This window comes from Penicillium longicatenatum (genome assembly GCF_028827895.1).
Source record: "Penicillium longicatenatum strain IBT 33135 chromosome Unknown contig_3_segment0_segment0, whole genome shotgun sequence".
NCBI classification, from domain to species: Eukaryota; Fungi; Ascomycota; class Eurotiomycetes; order Eurotiales; family Aspergillaceae; genus Penicillium; species Penicillium longicatenatum.
The window spans coordinates 1,452,398-1,466,411 of NW_026643121.1; the positions used below are offsets into that span (position 1 = coordinate 1,452,398).

Genomic DNA, 14,014 nt, shown 5'->3' on the forward strand with positions numbered 1-14,014 from the left:
TGTTCTAAGGAATAAAAGTATAAGAGAAAAAGCATCATCGCGCACCAGCAGCGTACCCTCCAAGTCTACCACTCCGACTAGCAGGGAAGTTCCTTGCACTCAACAATGCACCTTTAACACCGCGTATATCAGCCTTGAAGCTCGCAATCGCCTCATCCTCCGCCTTACGCACACCAGACGAGCTTCCGTCCGTCCCAGAGCTAGTATTCCCATACAAACCATACGAGCCCCCAGCAGCAGTATAGGCGGGAGCCGCATAGATCAACCCATCGAGATAATGATGCAAATCACTCATCTTCGAACGCAAATTATCATCCAACGTACTGGATTCCTTCTCAAGACCATCAACCTCCTTCAGCTGCGACTGAATAGATTCCAATCGGCTCATATGATTCGAGACCGCGATAGAGGGCGCATCGGCAAGCTTCTCTTCGCCTTCTTTCGTAGACGCGAGCGAATGAGATGACGAGACGTCGGGCGTAGTCTGCGTCCCCATGTCTCGGTGAAATAGCTCCGTCGGGTCGGAGGTGACACTGTCAGATTCCTCGTCTTCCTCGTCGTCGTTGTCCTTGCGGGCTTTAAGATGAGGTGGGATAACAGAGACAGTTTTTTCAAGTTTCTCGTTTAGCTTTTGTAGGTTCTCTTGGGCAGTTTCTGCTAGTTCTTGACGTGCGCTGGTAAGAGTTGCTAGCATTGGTTTCACGATGTACTCGCTTGCACCGTAGATGCTGGCGCCGAGACCGGCGGCGCCGTATAAAGTATACAAAACGCTTTGCATTGTTACCAGAGGAGGGGGCTTGGTAGGCTCGAAGAGGAATTCAGGGTAGGTGATTATTGGGGGTTCATCGCGCTTCGTTGGCGAGGGGGTGGTGGCGGTGGGTGTGCGCTGTTGAGACATGGTGGTAGATGGCGATGGGGATGGGGATGAAGATTGTGCTGTGTCAGGCGAAGGTGCGACTTCAATTTCACTAGAAGCAGGGGAGGTCTGGGGCGTGTCCTGTGCGTTGTCATCGGTGCTCGCGTTGCTGGTCGCCTCTAGGTTTCGGGAAACGCCGAGGAGTTGTTGGATTTCGTCGGAGTTGAGCCCTTTAGATTCCAGAAAGGCTACTTTGCGATCTGTAGAGGAATCGCGGATCGACTCATCTTCTAGAAATCGAGATGCTTGATTGATGAGGTCCTCGCGTGAGGTGGGTGCGGGCGCATCGTCGGAGCTCGGCGATGGGGATGACTGGGGTGGAGATTGATCTGGTGGCGAGGCAGCCTGTCGCTGCCAAGCTGGAATGGATGGTGGCTTCTTTGAGTCCGACATTGTGTCTAAGGTAGGTTTGACAATGTGGTTATCAGTTAGGTGGAGGGAGAAGGTTGGAGCAGAACTTCCCCGGACTCGCCATGTGAGCCCGACCTCGGCTGTTTCGCTCGGTTGCGGCCGATCTATCAACTAGTGAACTTCAGACTTGATTACGCTCTCCGTATGTACTTCGCCTTAACTTCCTTTAAACTAGTCGTTGCACCAGTCCAATATCCCCTCCATGTTTGTTACCAATGCAAGCTGTCTTTAAATACAATTTCTACATACTCCGACTAGCTAAAGCATTGAGGCCCCCCACGCTTACATCGGGCAATTTAACTCCGTGTAATAGTATTATCGGCCAACTTTCCAGGGATTTCGAAGCACTTTCAGTACCGATGTGACCGGTGTTTGGTCTTTCACATTATCGTGCTAGCCGTCTTACTTTTTATGTTCAGCCAGCCCCAAATTTATCTCGAAAAATAGAGCAAACGAAAGCGGACAACCTGATGCCCTCGCCCCATTGGCCTGGGACTGTTTGAAGCGTACATTTCAGGCCAAGCATACTCTGGATAGTCTATGATCAGTAGATATAGCTGCAGTAAGGGTAGATGCTATTGTACATAATTCTATGAAACGTACAGTAAGTGGTAAAATGGTATCTAGAAACAGAGTATATAAGGACCCACTCTGGAGAATGAGCCTCACCGCCCACAAAACGGGAGAATCGCTATGAGAGTGACTTCATTCGTTCATCCGAAGTTAGCGACAAGAGGAAATTTGGAAAAATTTTGGGAGTAAAGGTACCTGTAAGTGACTCCCCTAGTCCCAGTCTCTTGTCCTCCTTTGCCATGCAGTTCGGACCCCCTTTATTTCCCTTCCCAATGGCCGAACCCCGGGGAACACGGCTGGCACTCCAGATCCCCTGCACTTGCGCTTTGTTCGCACTGGTTGTGAATGGCCCTACGTGGCGTCAAAGACAAGCTCGATCTGTGCCTTCCCGGCTTGATTCACCTTTCTGAATCCTACCCGGAGACGATTGGCGTCTGCCACTGGCTTCAATATCTTCCTTCTCCTCCCCAGTGGATTGATTACCTTGTACTGCCACACACCGTGTCCCCGTGAATCTATTACCACCCCGCTTTCTCCTCGGGTCTTTAATTTGCTTTCCCCATTTCAATCGTCTTAACACGCTTCTCAATCCCACTGTGAACTGCTACCATCTCTACATCACCGCCAACATGGCGCCTCTTCGGCGCTCCGGTCGATCGCGACGAGCTCAGGATGACCTTTCAGATCCCGATGCTAACATCAGCACCAGGTCCACGAGACAAACTCGCGCCACTGCTGCTCCTGAATCAGTATCAGCATCTCCATCCCCATCTAGTTCATCCGGAGATCGACGTAGATCTCTCCGTCTCACATTAAAAATGCCTGCTGGGAAATTGCGAGAGGCTACTGGAGGCCGCTCCGGCCGGCGCTCCGTCAATGTCTTCCAAAACAACCCCATTGTTTCTGGGCCACGGACTAGCCGCAATAGAAAGAAACTCGTGGAAATTGCTACATCAGACGAGGAAATCGAAGACCAAGAAGAAGACGAGGTCGACGATGAAGACGCTCCCGGCGAGGATGATGAAGATGCCGATGCTGACGGCGATCTCGATATGGACGACGCACCCCCGCAACCGCCGGTAAGGCGGAACGCTAAGCAGGCCACATCTACACGGGGCAAGGCTGCTAAGAGCGTGGAAGAAAAGGAAATGGAAATGGAAGAGGATGAAGAGGAGGAGGAAGAGGAAGATGACGAAAACGTCTCGGACACCGATTCGGATGCCGAAGGCGAGCCCGATGATCAGGATGAGAGTGCCGTTCCCGACGTCAATGTCGATGATCTAGACGAGGAAGACGAGGAGGACGAACTGGATGACGACATGGACAGCGATGCGCTTGCCATGGAGGGCAAACAGACCAAACGGCAGCGTGGGAATCTGGGCAATGATTTTCTTCAACTCCCAATGGGTAAGTCGATGATACTGGTTCTCTCTTGTTCGATTTAAAATGGCTCGAACTTACGCATGAGCAGAACCCCAAGTCAAGAAGCATCTAACGGCCGAGGAGCGTGCCATGCGAAGAGCTGAAATGGCTCGACGCAGGAAGAATCTGAGCGAGAAGCGCAACGAGGAAGAAAAAGTAAGCAAGAAACACTAGATCTGAAAGACCGATGAAAGAAACGAAATGGAACCTTGACGTTTTCTAGATGGATACCATCAATCGTCTGTTGCGCAAGCAACCCCCAAAGCGCCGTGGCCGAGCGGCTGCCGAGGGTGCCGAATCCACACCAGCCGATGGAGAGGCCCCGGAAGCCGAAAAAGCAGACCCTCTCATGGTTCGATGGGTCAGCAATGCCAATGGCTGCAAAGTTGGCGTACCAGAGGAATGGCTTGGTACACAAGCAGGTCGGCTGTTCGGAACGCCCGCCAACGGAAGCGGGAAGCTTGTGGAAGAACTATAGCTGTGTATTATGAGCTTTTTATGAAACGGGGCGTATGGGGTATTTATTTGGGACCGAGCAATTGGGCTTGACCAGGGTAATTTAATGAAGCCTACGTTTGTTTCATCAGTCTTAAGGCATGGCGTTGCATCTTTGTTATCGAGGCCAAAGAATACATTCTGATAATTTAGACAGCGATGTGCTTTATATTGTTCAGGTGTCACTATGATTTTGAATTGTCGCTTTTCCAAGACCAGACCTACAAGTCTTTGGTAAAATAACCTGAAGTAGGCAGTTTAACTATGGCATAAAATTTATATTTTGAAGCAACTGAACTCCGAATTCATTGTCATACAGGCGCAGTCAGTGCAACGATGAGTAGCTCCAGGGCACTAAAAAGCTCTTTACTTCCCAATGACATGTATTTAATCACCCCTTGCCTGGATATTGTGAAGACTAATCTGATCGGTCGCTCACAACGCCTCTCGAACCAACCCGAAAGCGCATTCAGATCCCCAACTTTATCTCCACTCAGTAGATATCCGTCTTTGAAATCTTCCATGTACTTCTGCCGAGTGTTTCTTGCAAGCGAAGAAAAGTCTTTCTGGAGAATTGTCCGGTCTTCATGACTCACGAACAGCCGATACCAGCCCCTTGTTGGGAAAAACAGCCCATTCATCCAGATATTAGTGCTCATAATCACATGGATCTTGTCTAGATGTTCCCGTTGACAAGTACGAGATAGGAGATCTGGCATATTATAATCCATTTTCTTCACGAGCTCGCAATCCATGATGTAAATGACTAGGTCCAGCCGGATCGCGCTGTATTCATTTGCGATTGCCGAGTATTCAACTTCTGATGTATTTCCAATCATATCTTGCAGGAACTTATGAAGACTTTCGTCACTTCTCGAATATTGGGAGTTCATATATTCCGTTAAGACACAAGAGGACCTTCGATTCTCGCTGCCGGCCCAAGCCTCAATATCATATTCGATCCATGACAGTAGTTCTCCACGCCCAACTTCGGGAATACTGATTAGTGATTTGGCCTGCCCTGATTCAAGAACCATATCGTCTTCCAAACACGGGTAGTTGTCTTCTAAGACGTCCACCAGCCGACGAGCTGCCTTGAGACCGATGATCTGGACGTCACTCGGTTTCCGACTTGGCTTGTACTGTGAGTCATGATCACTTTCCGCCCATCGAGCGAGCAGAGTAGATTGAACTTGTATCTCAACCATCTCTCTCCCAGGTAAATCATCCTCGTGACCGGGGAGTTCGCTACTTTCTAAGTAGACAAGGTAATGATCAGCTCGATAGCCTAGTGTATGGTCATGACACCTCTCCTTTATATGGTTACCGGAGTCCGTTTTGCCGTCGAAAATCTTATGTATGGCATTCTTGACCGTCCCTCGGTCTGCCCAGTGATCAATGATAATTCGAACACCAGCAAAATCGATTATGTCGTCTTTTATCTCTTGGCTAGTCCTGTATGGATGGGCTCTTTTTGGCTCGCGCTCCTCAAGCTTCTTTCGTAGGCTTTCGGGCTCTTTGCCTCGACTGGCAACGGAGTGCACTACGCCTTCTTGCAAAAGGGCTTGCTGGCATAGGTCTGCAACTGTTGCTGCAAGTTTGGTATAAAAATCCGCATCATATTGCTTCACAAATCTTGTGATTATAGTTTCTTCAGCAGGGGTATTTGTCGACGTGTTCTCTAATGGAGTCGAGACTGCTGCTGGGCGAGCTTTGATTAGATCAAGCGGAAGAAACGCTGGTCTGTATGATAATGGCTGCACCCGATGGAAAAAATATATTATATGAATATTCAGCACACAGAAAAGAAATACACCCGAAGTAGGAAAGCTACTGAGGTGAGGGAGGATCATGGCGTGTACGTGTACATATGTGTCAATGTGTAGGAGCTGAGACCAGGGATGTGACCCAGGTCGGTGAAGAATATGCACGAAGATGGAGTAGGTATGCACGAGACATGTACCTGGAATGCAGCCCCAAGGCGCAGATCTTCTATTTGCCATTAGGGCGAGAGTAGAGGATAATTTGCCTTTTAGAAATACTCCCAAGCTTATAAGCATCCTCCGAAAACCAGCATCTTGAATGTGAATGACATGCCAGCCAAAAGAAAGTCTAGTAAGAAAGCTACAGATTGAAGACGGGAATGAGATCGTGGGGTAGTGGGGCTACAGGGATGTAAGGAGGCTTGGAAAAACTGCCTGGTTATCTAGTGAATACACGCTGCATGAGACTTATATACACGCACTTGGTCACATGACAGGCATTGTATACCATCCAGTTGACTGTTTGATCCCCGATGACTGTGCCATGATGGCTATCACTCATGAGCAGGTACTGAGCCACACCTCATCACAGACTGTTCGAAATGATATATTCACTATATGTGGCCCACCTGGCAGGTTGGTTGTGAGCCACATAAAGATATATGAGATTCTTGGGATGCTCCGCTGCTGTGGAGCCGGCGTCAGGCGTCTGAAAAGTACCGCCGATGCTGAATGCGCACCCTGCGCCAATTCCGATCAGAGATAATTATCCTCCGAAAGTACGCCTTGCACATTCGAGTAGTCGTTGTCTCCATCATGATGTTGTAGGTGCATTCTACTTGCTTGACTCGGACCCTGGGGCGGCAGGGTTGGAAATGGCGGCCGGAGGGTTGACGGGAATGCTGGTATCCTTCTTGGTATCAGACTCATCGGGGGAGGAACCAGGCACTTGACCATGAGCTTTCTGGACTGCAAGCTCTTGTAAAGCCGGTTGGAAGGTGTAGTAGCCTTGGAGAAATTTGGTGTTAGCACTGTAGCCCGGGGGTTGAATTTGAGCTGCGCTTAAGAGCCTAGGTACCTGTAAAGACACCAACGCCGATTGTGAGAGCAGCAGTAATGAAGTTACGACTCATATTGGCGGAGAGAATAAGTTATAGCAACAATTGAGTGAAAGTAAGGCAATTGAGAATGATCGGAGTTGGAGGTCGGAGAATGCGGGTCTATCCGTTATCGAGCTGATTACGGCGCGTCGCCAAATTGATTCTGCTTATCGACGCGTCCCTGCAGGAAAACCACTCTGCCGGTCACGACCTTTAATTCTTGTGGAACACGACTCTGGACGACGTGTCTCTCGCGATACGCAAAATTATCCTATTTCGATGACTCGCTGAAGATATGGGCGAGCACCGCCGAGAATGCAAATGGAACCATGGCGGAAACGAGGGTTTGTCCCAGACTCGGACGAAGAGGACGAACTCGATAGCCTCGAATCAAAAGAGGGCATTGACGTTGGTACCAGCGATAAGGATGTCGACCTCGAATACCTACCCGTTCCGACATCAACAGCAGTTGTCACGTCACCAGCCCCAGCGAACCACGATGCAGACCCGGAGGTCGGTTCGGTAGCCCTTTCTGATAGCGAGAAGTCACGAGCAGGCTCAGTGGAACTTGTGACGAATCCTAAGCTTAGACAACGGTATATGAGAAAATCGGGTTCGCAAACCAGAGGGTCAGTGGAAAGTCCAAAGGATCATCCAAGCAGCTCTTCTATCGACGAACAAACACCCAAGCCACGCCGGGGAGGACTCAAAACATATGGGAAACGATCCTCAGCTACGAAATCAACGAAGTCACACCAGAACTATGAGAAAAATCTTAATTATATCTCCCAGAAGCAAGATGATGGGATATGGGATATCCCTAGTTCGCCAGCTACACACGATTGGTCTGCACGCAAATCACGACGCCAGGATCGCGAGTCGACACCCAAAGCTTCAACTCCCACAGAGCTTTCTCAATCTTCTGTTGCGCGAAGGCCCAAAGTGAAAGAATTGCAGCAACTGGGCGGTATTACCAGATCTCGGAGTACTTCACCCGACGAGTTAAATCTGGTCGAACTGCCTGGCGTGAAAACTACCAGTGTCAATCAACCTCGAAATGAAGATATACCGCAGCCGGACAGCTCCGAAAATGATTCACCGTTATCATCGCCGCCGTCGTCCATTCATTCTCCTGCCATTGAGGCGGAACAAGGGCTTGGTATGGCCGTCATGGAACCCCAACCAGTCGTCCTGCAAATCCCTTCTGAAATTGAGATACCCCCGGAAGTTTTGGACCAAGTAGAGGCCCGACCTATGCAAAGAAGTTTCCGCGAGCGCAACGCCATCCAGCTCCATCCTTATGCTCTTGAAATGGCCAAGTATCAAAATTTAATGAAGCAAGGAGGCATTAGACCAGTGCGAATGCCCGTTGAAGAACAGAGGAAACGAGCTCCGCCAACAACAGATGACAGCCAGGAGCAGGATGATTTCAATCCCGATTCATTTCGCTCAAGCCCTCCCCCAGAAGAGTTTCTTCCTCCCGCGAGACCTGAACGTCGCCAAGACGAAGATACAAATGGAGATAGACATCCGAACCATAAGAAGAACCGCTCTCCAATCCAAAGAACTCATTCAACCAAACGAAGAAAAAAGTCGACATCTGGTGTTTGGCACGGTGCTGGTCCGAATGAGCACCAAAGGCCTCAAGTAGTGATCCAAAGGACCCCTCCCACTCCACGTCCCGACACATGGCCAGCCAATTCAATTTTCGATCTCCCATCCAGTCCACCAGATCCAGGAGGTGCTTCATCAGCTATGCAAACACCGCGCGCCTCAGATGGGTTCCGATTTCCTCCAGGGTTCACACCACCTTCAACTACGACCACAGTTGTCCAATCAAAACCAGCCATTCTGCGAGTAGATGAACCTAATGTTGAAGGACCAGATTCTGATACCAGTTCTGATGATGAAGAAGACTCGGACACGTCTCAAGCGTCATCCGGAGAACCGGAGGAAACCGCCGAAGACCGTGAGATACGAAGAATACAACGACAAACCCGTGGAGTCCTTCCTGCTTCTTATATTCGGCTTACCCAGAATCGGTTAGAAAAACAAAAAGGAATCCAAGGCAATCACAGCCATGGCTCCCAGCGGATAGATGGTAAAGGTATCGCGCAGAAGATTGTTCGAAAACGCGGACAGCTTGGGAGAACAACCTCTTGGATGGATTTTGGAGACTCTGACGATAGTGATGACGGGAACAAGAATGAAAATCATGAAAGTGCCGAGCAAGATGCAACCGACAAGGAAACTGTTCGTGCGCCCGATAATTTGTTTAACGACGACCAAGATATCATGGAGGATAATCGCATCGACTATATGCTCCCAACTGTCCCACGCAAAACTTCAAGCTCACATGGCCAAACGGGTCTGAAACGGCCAAAGTCGGGACAAAGTATAAGCCGGAGCGAAAGAGAAGCAAAAAGAGCTCGCTTGAAAAGGCAAACCAGACTCACAGATGCATCATATGGAGGCCGACGAACAAAACAGGCATCAAATAGGATAGCGCCAAGACAAAAATCGAGATCAGCATCGAGACCAGCACCAACACCAGCACCCAGATTGGGCATTCTCGATGCACCTGATGTCGCTTCTCGGCCCCGTCAGGAACAACCGCAGTTTCTCAGAGTTGCTGCAAGGGTTACTCGCTCGCGTCGAGATGCGGGAAGACGAAGCCCAACTCGCAAGTTTGTCCAGTTGAGCTCAAAGCTTGACACGGCAGATGCCAACCAGTCATTGCGAGAATGGAAAAAAGGAAAGATTCAGCAGTCCAGGGTGGTTGGACGTCAATCCAAGTCTCGCAAGCGACAACCACTTGCGACCCTTCCAAACGGACATCGAGCGGCACCATCTGTCCCAAGGACTCAATATTCAAAACACGCTGCTGCTACACGGCCTGATGTCATTATGTTGGATGATGAAGCATCAAATGGCGAAGAAAATGCATCAACAGGGACAGCTGCATTGCCGAATACATTATCGGCACATCACAACACAGCGGCCGTGCAACCGAAGCAGCCAGAAAGGCAGGGACATCAGTGGATTGTTCGCAGAAACGTCGCGATTTCATCTCTCAGACGAAGCGCCCATCGCCCTGCTGCAACAAGCTTGGTACAGCCTGATGGGAGCCAAGCGGCATCTAAAGATAACTTCAGCCGATCCTTGACTTTACTCAACAGGGATTATCGGCAAAAAAACAAGCTCAACCACAGTCTTACACTGAACCGATACCTTTCCAGCACTGGACCAGTGGGCATATCATCTTCGGCGCTACCGAACTCGTTCCCAACAGCAGAAACACAAGCCAACCCCAGCCACCAGCCACCAATCTCCCAACATCAAATCCAGCGGCGTCGGTTGAAAAAGTCCATGCCTCATCGAATCAATGTCGACGCAGACGAGTTCCGTCAAATTCAAGAGCCAGTTGATGAGCTGGATTCTCTTCCCATTGGCCCTGCCGCGCCGATGCGCCATTCGAACTTCAGCGTAGGAGGGTTATTCAACTGGCAACCCTCGTACTCGCTCGACTTTGGTATAATGCCCTTGCCGGATGGAACTTTCTTCCATGAATCTACGTTTATAGGAAGCGGAGATTTCTCCAAGTCGCTACAACTTAAAAAACGAGACCTAGATCACGAAACAAAGTCATCTTCAATCAATTTCAAGGACAAGACATACCGTTGGGGCGCTTGGGATGACACAGTATCCTCGCAGATGGGATCTGTCTTTGACATGATCACCATTGAATCCGAGCAATGCATTTCTCCCTCTCCAGAAATGACGACAGACCCTTCGTTATCCTCGACATCTCTCGCATATCGTTCATTAATTGCCTATGTGACTGATGGCTTATCTTTTATTGACCCAGTTGACCGGAACAGCTTTGCTATGCGAACAATGGGACTGGTGTCTCGGCTCCGAGAATCAGTGACTGCGTTCATAACCAACGGGGAATTCAATAAAAGTGGTTTAGTAAGACTAGCGTACTATAACCTGGTTTTTGCAAACCAAATACACCAGATTTCCTCTCACCCGCTTGTCAGCAACGATCTTGCCAGTGATGTCTTAGATCTCGTCAAAGCTTGTGCTAAAGATGCTACTGCACTGGTCTTAAGCGAAGCCGGAATTGCAGAGCTTCATCATCTGTTAGAAGAGTCCAAGAACTCGACGCTGCAAGACATAGGCATTCGTGAAGACTTCCCATCGGCAACTGCTTTGGTCATCACTGTGCAACTCTTGCGCAGCTCTGAATCATTTAATGGACTGCTTGCCGATCTGCACAGTGAGGTGTACACAAAATGTCTTCTTCGGAACCAAAAAGATATCACCATCTTGGAATTTGCATGGCGTGGCTTGTTCACAACCTTACCACTAAATGAGATCGATGATAGAGGTATCTCACGACGTGAGTTCCGGTACAAGACGAAGAATGACGACTGGAACCTGGTCAAACAATTTCTCTCCCCTGCGTTGGATAGTTGCGACACCAACTCTGCTATCCAGCCCATATCGTACAATTCATATTGTCGTACGCTATTTCAGAGATGCTATCTGCTTATCAACGCGTGGGGTTGGAGGGACTGCAAGCCAATTCTCGACACTCTCTATGATTTTTTTGCTCGCAAACTTTTTCATAACTTGAAGCTCGAGCAAAGTCGTGGATCCCCTACTTTCCTTGACGAACTCGACAGAACGCCGTCGTTGGACATTCTAACTGGGGAGCCATGCTTTCACACACTGCTCAAGATCATTGCAAGTGGCCTGCGCTTCCTGTCCTCGAGGTATGAGAAGAAGAAAATTCGGAACTTTGCTTGGCGCCTTCTTCCGAACCACGGTCGCGTTTACCCCAAGGAAATGCCATTGCGCCATGAGGACCTGGATGCGCTAAGGAACCACCATGATCTGCTATGTACATTGTACTGGGCTGTTCCAGATGGCTGTCGACCTCGATTAGAGGCAATTCGAAACCTTGTGCACCCTGCAAGTTCTCACCGAGAAACATGCAATATCAATTTGAAGTCGTGGACAAGACTTATTCGATTTAAGCTGTCTACAGATGAGGATGTGTCAGGTCTGGAACCATTCGCCGATTGGCACAGCCATTTCTTGACAGAGCTTGCGCAGCAGCATACAAATACTCGGAACGAAATCGAGGCGCAGAGTAAAAATGACAAATTCGCCTCCAAGGAGCTCGTTGAGAGCACCATCTCTCAGAATCAGCGACAGATCGAAACCTCGTTGGATGTGGCTCTTTCGGGACTATGTACTGCCGTGGCGCTTGCTCCGTCCTTGGAACATGCCCACAGGTTGATCTCAAAAACCCCATTTGATGCCATCATTAGCCTGTTCGATGCAAAGCGTGCACGAGTGAACAACGTTATTTCCGAGGCTCTACATGTGATAGTAGCTTATGTCCAGAAGGATCCTGTCTCACCTGCTACAACTGCCGTTGCTCCTGCTCCTGTGGCCACGACCTCGTTTGACGAAGACAGTCAGGAATTCGAGGGATTCGATGACTGGACTGATATTGATGCCGCTCTGGTCCAACAAGACACAGCACCGAAAGAAATAGAGTACGTGCAGACTAATCTTCGCGCCACCGTTTTTCGTCTAGTTTCCAACTGCTTTGGCCAAGAAAATTGTCCCGAGGATCCGATTCTCATGGACGTTGTTGATTGCTGGGCCTCAGTTGCTTATGTCCTTGTTCGCCATGGGCTGCAACGTTGGGACGATTACTTGAGTCCGTACGGGAATCAATCATGGTCGCAGCTTCGACAGACAATGCAGACCCGAAAGTATACAGGTCATTTTCTGGCTGCCTGCATCGAGAAAGACCCGCAGATCCTCGTCGAAAGCAGAAACCTTGTGATGGGCACATGGATATCATCTTTGGTTGAGCGGTCATCAATGCTCAAGTTCCAGCATCGTCTCACAACAGCAGTACTCAATGGAAGACCTCAGGACCCGTTGCTGCAGAATCTCCCATTCACGACGGATAAGAAAGACGACAAGTACCACATACCTCTGGAAGAACTCGGTCAACGTCGAGTATCGCTTCTCTCGAGTCTTTTGTCCAACATGCGCGAGCATGTCCTGCAATTAGAAGCTTCGGGGAGTCGAAACTTGTCCGTCACCAAGCAGGATTACTCAGAACTGCTTCAACGCTTAATGACAGCCATGAAAGACAATTACTGTGAACTTGGCAATGGAACAGCGGAGTCTGCGCAGGGTGCCTATGTCGAATTCGTGCACCGTATCATTCGATTCCTGCAGGAACTCACCAGCGACATCAAACCCGTCGACCCATTCTTTACAGACCCTACCATGTTCCCTCTGCCACCCACAGACCCGCGATACATTGTTGCAAAGTTGAAACGCTACGAGCCTAAGCTCGGATCCAACAAGGAGGTTCAGACCTTGACGATGTTCATCCAAAGTATCGTCGAAAGAGCGACTGTGGAGTGTCAGCAAAGTAACCTGGTCGATCAACTGCACACTGCTATGAAAAATACTTATGAAGCCGGGCGACCTGACAAGCCTACTCTTCGTGCTGTCCTCTTGCAATGTGTGTTCCCAGCATATGTTGAATTGGCTTTCAGTGCCCCCGCCGCTTGGATTTTGAGCCGCCCGATCATCTTGAGCATCTCGCTCGTGTTCAGGGATCTGTTATTCAGCCTTGACATCAATGACTCAGCTTGCGTATTGTCTATGTTGAGAATATTCGATGCGGTCTTCCAGGCATCATATCGTGCACTTCGGCCCTTGTCTACATGCCCGCGACGGTTCAAGGATCCTGCTGTCTTGTCAATGTTTGCCGAATTTCTTGAGATGATTGCTTCTTCACTTGTTGTTGTTGACTATATCGACCGCGTCACCGATAACGCAGGGGATGTCATTTCTTACATCCGATGGTTTAGCGATCTCTCCACCGCTGTATCATCCGAATTAGACAATTCGGAACCAGGGACAGCGTCTGACGCAAGTATTGCTGCCATCCCAGCGCCAGAACAAGCCTCGGACAAATCTGCGGCTGCGGTCCCGCAACATCTTGTGACGGGCCGACGCCTCGCTTTCGAAGACCATAAATCTTATCTCAAAATCTGGACACTCCATAATGACAAATACTATTACACTCGTCAGGGCCATGACGCTAAGGAGGTGTCTCTGGATCCTGGGGTAGTTGCGGTCATTCAAAACGAGGCTGCAGCGAAGAAGGCATTAGAAGATGCAAGCGCCGAGTTTTCAGCTTTGGTCGAGCATTATGGGTTCTTTTCTTTCTGAGAGAGGGACGAAGAACGAAAAATGAGGAATGAGATTTGTTATTGGTAATTTGT

At 49.4% G+C, this 14,014-nt stretch overlaps 5 protein-coding genes across 5 annotated transcripts; 2 read left to right on the forward strand and 3 right to left on the reverse strand.

Annotated features, from left to right (window-relative positions):
* Positions 1-34: 34 nt before the first annotated feature.
* On the reverse strand, positions 35-1,309 carry N7484_005893 (peroxisomal membrane protein PEX14; the record flags this gene model as incomplete). The annotated part of the gene is made up of 1 exon (XM_057116312.1): positions 35-1,309. The coding sequence occupies one exon, from the start codon at positions 1,307-1,309 to the stop codon at positions 35-37; it is 1,275 nt and encodes a 424-aa protein (XP_056972195.1).
* Positions 1,310-2,529: 1,220 nt separating this feature from the next.
* On the forward strand, positions 2,530-3,800 carry N7484_005894 (PAPA-1-like domain-containing protein; the record flags this gene model as incomplete). The annotated part of the gene is made up of 3 exons (XM_057116313.1): positions 2,530-3,307; positions 3,372-3,478; positions 3,546-3,800. The coding sequence occupies 3 exons, from the start codon at positions 2,530-2,532 to the stop codon at positions 3,798-3,800; spliced, it is 1,140 nt and encodes a 379-aa protein (XP_056972196.1).
* A 328-nt stretch (positions 3,801-4,128) lies between these two features.
* On the reverse strand, positions 4,129-5,670 carry N7484_005895 (RelA/SpoT domain-containing protein; the record flags this gene model as incomplete). The annotated part of the gene is made up of 1 exon (XM_057116314.1): positions 4,129-5,670. One exon carries the CDS (start codon positions 5,668-5,670, stop codon positions 4,129-4,131), a length of 1,542 nt encoding a protein of 513 aa, XP_056972197.1.
* Positions 5,671-6,415: 745 nt separating this feature from the next.
* On the reverse strand, positions 6,416-6,713 carry N7484_005896 (uncharacterized protein; the record flags this gene model as incomplete). Its single annotated transcript, XM_057116315.1, has 2 exons — positions 6,416-6,588; positions 6,659-6,713. 2 exons carry the CDS (start codon positions 6,711-6,713, stop codon positions 6,416-6,418), a joined length of 228 nt encoding a protein of 75 aa, XP_056972198.1.
* Positions 6,714-6,995: 282 nt separating this feature from the next.
* On the forward strand, positions 6,996-13,961 carry N7484_005897 (uncharacterized protein; the record flags this gene model as incomplete). The annotated part of the gene is made up of 1 exon (XM_057116316.1): positions 6,996-13,961. One exon carries the CDS (start codon positions 6,996-6,998, stop codon positions 13,959-13,961), a length of 6,966 nt encoding a protein of 2,321 aa, XP_056972199.1.
* Positions 13,962-14,014: the final 53 nt, after the last annotated feature.